The 9867-nt window shown below is 46.3% G+C and overlaps 1 protein-coding gene across 1 annotated transcript in view; it reads left to right on the forward strand.

Annotated features, from left to right (window-relative positions):
* Krt9 (keratin 9) overlaps window positions 1-9867 on the forward strand; it is a 31642-nt gene that overhangs the window by 3061 nt on the left and 18714 nt on the right. The window contains exons 5-7 of the mRNA XM_005368372.1: window positions 782-907; window positions 1013-1236; window positions 1587-2134. Of these exons, the coding sequence (XP_005368429.1) occupies window positions 782-907; window positions 1013-1236; window positions 1587-2134 (898 nt within the window). The remainder of the gene's footprint in view (window positions 1-781; window positions 908-1012; window positions 1237-1586; window positions 2135-9867) is intronic.

Raw genomic sequence — 9867 nt, forward strand, 5'->3', positions numbered from 1 at the left:
CTATCTATCTGTCTATCTATCTATCTATCTATCTATCTATCTATCTATCTATCTATCTATCATCTATCTATCTATCTATCTATCTATCTCTATCTATCGTCTATCTATCTATCTATCTATCTATCTATCTATCTATCTATCTATCTCTATCTATCTATCATCTGTCTGTCTGTCTGTCTGTCTGTCTGTCTGTCTATCTTCTCTATCTATCGTCTATCTATCTATCTATCTATCTATCTATCTATCTATCTATCTATCCATCCATCTATCACCTATCTATCTATCTATCTATCTATCTATCTATCTATCTATCTATCTTCCATCCTCCAATGGATGCCACACATCTTTCTTCATTTGTCACACACAGATACAACTGTGGAGTGGTTGTCCAGAGCGTGGACAACTCACTGTAATCCTATGTGATGGGAGACTGTAGAGACAGATATATAGCATCTTCTGCAGTACACTGAGTTGCATGCCTGCTCCCTTCCTCCCCAGGTCTCCAAAGCTTGGCTTAGAGCCTGGTAGATAAAGGCATTCCATTCTGCATGTATGCAAGGAAATAGGATTAGTAAGGTAGTTCTGGGACGAAGTATGAAAGACCTTGAAACCTTGCTGGAAAGGCCTATGATGTCTAGAGAATTGGAACACCTGGCTGGTTGGAGCCAGAATTCACTGGCTTGTCCTTGGCATGGTCTCGGCCTTGGTTTTAAAGGTGAAGATACTGATGAGTGAGGCACAGTGTTTTCCACCTGTTCCTAACTGAGCCTTTGGTTTGCAGATGACCCAGATCGAACAAGAAGTGACAAACAGTGGCCAGGAGATGGAGAGCAACATGAAGGAAGTGTCTCAGCTCCGGCACAGCATCCAGGAGTTGGAGATCGAGCTGCAGACTCAGCTTAGCACGGTTGGTAGTCCTGCTCCAGGGTCACTGCCAGGGCTGGGCACGGGATGTCTTTACACAATCCTTAGGATTGGAACACCCCTCCTAAAGTCTCCTCCTGCTCCCTAGAAATCAGCCTTGGAGAATGCTTTGGAAGACACAAAGAACCGTTACTGTGGCCAGCTCCAGCAGATCCAGGAACAGATCAGCCAGGTGGAGGCCCAGCTCGCTGAGGTCCGGGCGGAAACGGAGTGTCAGAACCAGGAATACGGCGTTCTGCTAGGCATCAAGACACGGCTGGAAAAAGAGATTGAGACTTACCACAACCTCCTTGAAGGCGGCCAGCAAGACTTGTAGGTCCTGGGGAGAGTCTGTAGACTCTATAGTGTGGAATCTTGTAGAAGTCCTTAGGCGTCTGACACCATTTCTAGCCTTCTTGATAGAAGCCGCCCGATAAGTTCTTGTATGCAAGGGTCTGATTGAGGATGCCATCCCAAGGTGTATGTTTGGGGGAGCACTCAGGGCTTTTGAGTGTTGGAAAGGAGAATGGTAACAATGAGAGAAAGGGGATACCTTCTGCTCCAGGGAGGGGAGGGGAGGGTGCTCTTCCCTCCCAGCTGGGATGTGTCAGTTCACACATGAGTCTTGATTCTGTCCAGGTTCATCCTTATATATGTACCTGTGTGTTTTTCTTTATCCTCAGTGAATCTTCCGGAGCTGGACAAATTGGCTTCGGACATGGCAAAGGAGGACAAAGAGGAAGTGGGGGCAGCTATGGGGGAGGAAGTGGGGGTAGCTATGGAGGAGGAAGTGGGGGAAGCCATGGAGGAGGAAGTGGGGGCAGCTATGGAGGAGGAAGTGGGGGAAGCCATGGAGGAGGAAGTGGAGGCAGCTATGGAGGAGGAAGTGGGGGCAGCCATGGTGGAAAAAGTGGAGGCAGCCATGGAGGAGGAAGTGGGGGCAGCTATGGAGGAGGAAGTGGGGGCAGCTATGGAGGAGGAAGTGGGGGAAGCCATGGTGGAGGAAGTGGAGGCAGTCATGGAGGAGGAAGTGGGGGCAGCTATGGGGGAGGAAGTGGGGGCAGCTATGGAGGAGGAAGCGGGGGCAGCCATGGTGGAAAAAGTGGAGGCAGCCATGGAGGAGGAAGCAGTTCTGGGGGAGGCAGTGGAGGCGGCCACGGTGGAGGAGACAGAAGGCCCTCTCAGTCCCAGAGCTCCTCCAAACCTGCCGACTGTGACGAAGATTCACCAGGTAAGCAGTTACTGAACTCAGTCTTGTGCACCTAGGTAACTATCCTTTTTTTTGTGTGTGTATTTTTGGACTTCTTTGGAGAAACTGTATGTCTGAACAGGAATGGATTTTAGGAAAGTCTCTAGTGAACTAGTGCAGAACCTTTCTTGCTTCTTAATCGACCATTGGATGAAATCAAATCTGCAGAAGGCCCGAGTCTCAGTAGTTAGAGGAGATGGGTTGAGAACTGTACACTGTCACGTGCATTTCTGCTGCAGCCTAGAGACAGGCTCTGCTTATGGAAAATGAGGTTCGGAATGAGCCGGTTGTTTCCTCATAACCATGTGATTTCCCAATGATGGGTGCAGCACTGTGGGGTTCCATGACCAGTGCCTTCAATCAGCGTTAGGATTGGGAGAGCTGGATCAGGGACAACATACAGGAAAAGGGGTCTTAGTCAGGGGTCAGTTATGGCACAGCTGTTGAGGGGAGCACATCACTGGTGTCATCATCTGCCTAGAGAAGGACTTGTGCAGGTGAGGTGGTCTCTAGGTCATGGAATAATTTTCATGTACAAGTTGAATTTAATGCCGTAAAAATTCAATATCTGGTTGGGGAGATAGCTCAGCAGTGAAGAGCACTTGCTGCTTTTGTGGAGGATTTGAGTTCAGTTCTCAGTACCCGTGGTGGTTTGCAACCATCCAGAACTCCAGTTCCAGGGGATCCCATGGTCTTTCTTTTCTGATTTCTGAGAGCACCAGGCACACAGAGGCAAAATATCCATGTAAATAAACAAATAAAACCACTAAGCTTCAAACTATGGTTTCATCTTCAATATAATGAAATCCAATATGATGTTATAGTAAATGTCTGGATAACAACACTGCAATGTGTGGCTCAGAGAAGCCTTTTGGCATCAGGGAATGGTTCTTTTACAAGAGATCCTGTGTGCTTTGCATGTCCAATTGTTGTGCAGGGACATGGATATACATCAAGGGATGAGGTTGGGGTTATCTTTGCCTGAGCAGTCGAAGAATTTCCTGGCAAGGCTGTGGGATGGTGAAGGAGTTCAATCCATGGACTCTCCACCCGCAGAGTGGCTGCAGGAGAGATTGGGAATTGGATGGGGTCACAGGCTGGTTGATTTCAGTTTCTCCATCTCAGGGGTTCCCCAGCTCTATGAGAGCCAGGCTTCTTGCTCCTAGTTTCTTCATCTTTCTTTAGGTCTCCACCCAAAGTCTCTCATCTTACTCTGTCCTTTCCTCCCTTCCACAGGCTTCCCGATGCGATACTAGAGCCCTGGTTAACTTTCCCCACCCAGCCCCAGCTGAGACTGCCCCAGCAGGGCAGAACCTACACGAAGCATACTTTCTGTATCCTGACTTCAAGACTAGCTGGCAACAAGCTGGGGTCCCTGTCTGGAACTGGATGGAGATGACATTGTGCCTCTGGACATCTCTTATTGGCTGTGTCCCTTGCTGGGGAGGCTTCATGGCTGGGGAGAACTTGATTTTTCCGTGTGTCCTGGGGGTGGCCCCACACCCTTCCTTATCCTGACTTCCTAATAAAGTTCTCCTATTGCAAATTAAACTTGGCCTCTGACGTGTTTGTCCTCTGAATTAAGTAGTGTGATGTTTTGATCTCGGTTGTGAACTTGATTGAACTGAGAATCTCCTGGGAGGCAGTAATGATTGTTTGGGTGTGTCTGTGAGCACATGTAGGCTAGAATGTATAGCCCACGAGCCCAGGGCGATGGAAGTGGAGGGAGGCCTGAGCGAATGTGTGTTGTTGACATGGGCATGACCATGTTCAAGGATCCTCATCTCAGACCTAAAGGGAGATGGCAAAGTCTCTCCCCTCCCTCCTTCCCAGAGGCTCTGAGGGGAATGGCAAAGCCTTTTCTTCTGATCCAGGTGAAGATGCTGATAGTGTTTCCAGAAAATCTCCACCGTAGCGTTCTTCTCCCAGATGTTTACAGCCCAAAGTCTGCTCCCCTACAGACAGTACTCCCACTGAGATGAGCTAAACCTCTCTCCTTGCTCCAGTGGTATACCAGAAATCTTGCCTCCTTTTTCTATTGGAGTATAATTACCCCACCTCCCTCAGCTGACACAATAACCCCGCCTCCCCACTCAAATCTTCATAATAAACGCACTGAGCTTTTAAGGTGCCGAGGTTTCTTTAGCTGAGATTTCAGTCTGTCTGATCAGCTCTTTTGTGTGTTTGTGTGTCTGTCTTTCTCTGTTCTTCATTCCCTTGATGATCTAGTCAGGTCTGTCAGAGATCTAGCTATCTGTACCTCTCCAGCACTGGGATTACTAGTGTGGGCCTCCATGCCAAGCTGGTGTCAGAATTCTGGTCCTCATGCTTCGAAGGCAAAGATTTTACTGACTGAACTATTTTCCTAGTCTAGTGCTCAACCCTTTGGTAATTATGAACTGACATTGTCATCTGTAAAGTTCATGCTGGAGAATCAAGCATTTTAGTTATAAAGAAAGACATTGCCAAAATTCTCTCTTGTTTTAGGAAGTTTGCTGTTTTGTATTGAGCCATATTCATAACTATCCTAGGGTACATATGGGCCCATGGGTCACAAGCTAGACATACCTGGCCAAGGCTTAAGACAACATGTGGCCCAAGAATTAGCAGTCTCGAAAGTCTTGACAGGGCTTAGCAAGGACAGCTCCTGTTGGCTCCAGGGCAACCAAACTCCTTTTGTGGTGGCCTGAGGATTTGAAGACTTACCTCAAGGCAGAGAGAAGCTGCTTCTCTTCAGCAAATGTCATAAAGAATTTTTAAAAGTTTCATTCTTCAAATTATGACTTCTATGACCTCGCAAGAAAAAAATGGCTTATGTGTTTATTATTGGTGTGTGTGTGTGTGTGTGTGTGTGTGTGTGTGTGTGTGGTGTGCATGGGTGCATGTGACTCAGTGCCTGTGTGGAGGTCAACTGGATCCGTTCTCTCTTTCTACCATGCGAAGGGATAGAACTCAGGGGTGTGTGCTGCTATGACATGTGTGTGGAGGTCAGAGTTGATTCTGTCCACTACGTGGGTCCCAGGAATCAAACTCAGGCGGTCAGGATTGGAGGCAAGCATCTTTGCCCATTGAGCCATATTGTTGGTCCTGGATCATGAGATTTCAAGGGCGGTTGAAGATCAAAGGGGCTATATGGTGAGAAAGATGGAGGATCTCCTGCTGAAGGCCCTTATCAGAAAGTGACTTTCACTAGGCAGAAGTAGTGCAAGTCTTTAATCCCAGCACTCGGGAGGCAGAGGCAGGTGGATCTCTGTGAGTTCGAGGCTAGCCTGGTCTGTAGAGTGAGTTCCAGGACAGTTAGCACTGTCACACAGAGAAACCCTGTCTCAAAAAAAAAAAACCAAACCAAATAAATAAGTAAATAAATAAGTAAAAAATAAAGAATAAAAGAAAGAAACAAACAAACTTTCAGCCCCTTAGCTGCAATGAACTGACATCCAAAAACAAGAAAGCATTTGGAAGCGGACTTTACATCAGTCTCCAGGTGAGAACTCGCCTTGATTTTGGCCTTTTGCTACCCTACTAGTCACACCTGTAGTTCTGCTGAGCTCTAATTAGACTTCCCTTAAGCTCTGGACTTTGCAGGATTTGGGAAGAAGAAAGACAAATACAGACCTCACGATGGTCAGTGTTTTGACAAAGTGACAGACTCTGAAGCCATCTGGGAGATGGGCCTCTGGGGATGCCCATGGATCTTGGTGTTGGCTGAGGTGGTGTGGTAGATTGAATGAGGATGTCCCCCATAGGCCTGGGTGTTTGAACAATCGGTCCCAGTTGATGGCGCTGTCTAGTGGGGTTAGGGACCTGTCAGGAGGTGGAGACTTGATGAAGTCTGAGAGTTCATAGCCTGGCCCAACCTCTGGTTTGTTCTCTCTGCTGCCATTCTGCCACTGAAGATGTGATCTCTCAGCTTCCTAATCCAGCCTCCCCTTGCCCTATGGGCTCTCCCTCTGGAACGGTACACCCAGATAAACCCCCTCTTCCACAGGCTGTTTTTGGTCATGGTGTTTTATCCCAGCAACAGAAAGTAGCTAATAGAGATGGGAAGACTCACCCTCTGTGGGTGGTGTTATTCCATGGGCAGGGAATCCTGGACTGTGTGAAAGGAGAACTGTGGAGCTTTGAATAAGAATGGCCCGTGCTTGGTCATCAGGGAGTGGCACTACTTGAGAAGGATTAGATGTGGCCTTGTTGGAGTAGGTGTGGCCTTGTTGGAGTAGGTGTGGCCTTGTTGGAGGAAGTGTGTTATTGGTAGTGGACTTTGATGTTTCAAAAGCTCATGCCATTTCAAAAGCTCTCTCTCGTTCTCTTTCTCTCTCTCTGCCTATGGATTAGGATGTAGCTCTTAGCTACTGCTCCAAAGCTTGCTGGCATGAAGCCATGTTTCCCACCTCGATGACCATGGACTAAACCTCTGAAACCGCAAGCCCTGATTAATGAAATGCTTTCTTTCGCAAGAGTTGCCGTGGTCCTTCCTGGTGTCTCTTCACAGCAACAGAACAGTGACTGAGACCAGAGCTAAGCATCAACTTGTATTCGGTCCTGATTCCTGACTGTGGATGTCATGTGACTGGCTGTTTCAAGCTGCCTTGACTTCCCTGCCAGGATGGACTGTACCTTCTTGAACCGTGAGCTAAAATGATCCCTCCCCCCTCACTTTTATCAGAGTATTCTATCAGAAGAATAGGAAAAGAAATGAAGATAGCCCATTTTTGGGATTCCTACCTAGACCCCATCCTGTATAGGAAATACATGAAGACATAAACTGACCGAGGCATGCCTTTGTCCTATGGAAGGAGAGAATGCCTAACTTGTTGCAGGCTGGGTCAGATTCCTGGGGAAGGGACTAGTGAAGGGGACAGGACATTCATGGATACAGAAGCTCAGAAATATACAAGACCTTGGGATCTCTGCAGGTGGGAGGTGAATGGTATCTTTTGAACAAGGTGACACCTAGCAAGCTTGAGTAGGGAGTTTGGAATCCCTCTCTAGTGCTCCACCTCAGCTTTCTAAAGATGTCCTATGTCCTTTTTTGTGTATTTCCTTTCCTTTCTTTTCTCCATAGGGTCTTATGTAGCCCAGGCTGGCCTTCAACTTGCTCTAAGCTTAGGGTGACCTTGAACTTAGGATCCTTCTTCCTTCACTTCCAAAATGCTGGGATTACAGATATGTACCATTGCCTCCAGCTGCCTATGTATTTTTCACAGCCAGAATCTGGATTAGCAGTTCTCAACCTATGGGTTGCGACCTCTTTGAGGGGTTGGATAACACTTTTTGATCCTCTGATGGGTCAAACATCAGATATCCTGCATATCAGATATTTACATTATGATTTATAACAGTAGCAAAATTACAGTAATAAAGTAGCAATGAAATAATTTTATGGTTGGGGGGCTACCACATATGAGGATTTGTATTTAGGGGTCGCAGCATTAGGAAAGTTGAAAACCACTGGTCTGAATGGTGTCTTCTAGGCTCTCACTCTTGGGGAATGAGAGAACAGGGTTCTGTGTGAAAATTTCACTCAGTGTCCCCGTTTCCCTCAGTACTCAGAGTCTTCCCTCTTTATGATCACAAGGGTTCCCCGGATTCCTGTCATTTAGCTGAGTGACCATTTAGAACTTCTCTCACACTCCCAGGCTGGAAGCTGATCTTCTAGTCTCCGTGTTTCTGTACTGATCAATTCAGCTTGGCCAAAAACCCATCCCCAAAGCCAGCCTTTGCATTCTGCTCGTAGTACCTACTGAAGGGCGTCTTGAAGTTCCCGAGTTGTGCAAGCCTTCTTCCCTAGACTTGGACTTTGAAGTTGGCCTCCTCCTCCAGGCATGTAGGGTCTGGCTTAGTTAGAATTTTCCAGACAATCCAGGGTGGATCTTGGGAATAATTTGGAGCTTGGGGTACTGTGAGTCAATTAATTTCCCTAAGACTGGGAAATGTTCCAGACAGCACTCTCAATTTGTGGCCTCATCTTTCCCAATCCGGGGACTAACTTTTTTTCTCCTGTACTTGGGACTGAATTTAGGGTCCTAAAAGTGCCAGGCAAGTACTCGACCATGAAGATGTCTTCCTGTCTTTTTACTTTTTAAAATTTGAGGCAAGATTTTGCTGACTTGAGCAGGCTGGCTTTGAATTTGCAATCCCCCTGCCTCAGCTTCCTGAGTAGCTGGGATTACAGGTTTGTGCCAACCAGGCCTGGCATGGTTTAAATTTTCTCTAAAAGAAAGTTGTGGCTCAAACATTAACTGATGTGGCTCAGGAAATTCAAATTTGAGTTTATTAGCTACTTCAGCTTTGTAACTACAAGAACTAAGCAAATAATTGCCTATTTATTTATTTGTGTATGTATGTACTTATTGTGTGTATGCATGTGGTACATGTGTGGAGGTCAGAGGGTAACGTGTGGAAGTTAGTTCTCCCCTTCTACCATGTGAGCTCCAGGGATCGAACTTAGGTCATCGGATTTGGCTGCAGGTGTCTGTACCCGCGGAACCATCTCAAGACATCAAAATTTCTGGACTAATTGTGGAAGGCATGTGTTCCTCTGCTCGTAAAGCCAGTAGCACAGGTCATTAAGTACACGACTTCTCTAGGATCTGCAGATGTAGTCAGGAGGAACTAGCCAGCACCTACTTTACTAGCACTCAGGGACTCAGAGAGTCCTGTGTTTTAATCCCAGCAGCATTCTCACTGCCTTAAGAGACATCAAAACCACTCGATTCTCATGTTATTCTCTCAACAATTCTGCTTTTCTGGGGGAGGCCGTCGGTCGGGCAGCGTCTCATGTAACTGAGGTTGATCAGTCTCCCCAAGTAGACAAGCGTGACCTTGCACTTCTGATCCTCCTGCCACTACCTCCCAAGTGCTTGAGACTGTGGGTGTGTATCAGCACAATACTTTATATGGTGTTGAGAAGATCAAACCCAGGGTCTCATGTACACTCGGCAAACACTCTGTCAACTGAACTATGAACCCAACCCTCACTCAACAATTCTCGGTAGATAGATCTTTATTAAGATCTCTCAGGCGCCTCCATCCTTAGTGCTGTGAAGACATCACTGATTGGCTGAAAGAAGCAAATATTCTGTCACTATAAAAATTGTATTATAGGTAAGGGAGGGGAAATAATACTTGCAATAAGTAAAAATAATACAGTTGTTTTGTGAGATAATTTACTACTGGCATAAAATAGTTACACGTGGGTGCGTTTGTCACTTTTTATTTGGCCAAGTCATTCAGTATAAGAATCAACAAATATTTAGTATATGCCTTTGTTTTAACCAGTGTTGTTTTTATTTAATATTTAGAAATGCAAAAATGTCACTTTTTAAAGCATCAATTCAATAGTTGTGCTATTTATTTATTTATTTATTTATTGTTTGTTTGTTTGTTTGTTTTTTTCAAGACAGGGTTTCACTGTGTAGCTCCAGCTGTCTGGAACTTACTCTGTAGACCAGGCTGACCTCGAACTCACAGAGATCCACCTGCCTCTGCCTCCCTGAGTGCTGGGATTAATGGCGTGTGCTACCACTGCCCGGCTATGTTTATTTTTTAAAACATTGTTTGTGGGGCTGGAGAAATGGCTCAGTGGTTTAAGAGCATTGCCTGCTCTTCCAAAGGTCCTGAGTTCATTTCCCAGCAACCACATGGTGGCTCACAACCGTCTGTAATGAGGTCTGGTGCCCTCTTCTGACCTACAGATATACACACAGACAGAA

This window comes from Microtus ochrogaster, unplaced genomic scaffold, assembly GCF_000317375.1.
Source record: "Microtus ochrogaster isolate Prairie Vole_2 unplaced genomic scaffold, MicOch1.0 UNK31, whole genome shotgun sequence".
NCBI lineage: Eukaryota > Metazoa > Chordata > Mammalia > Rodentia > Cricetidae > Microtus > Microtus ochrogaster.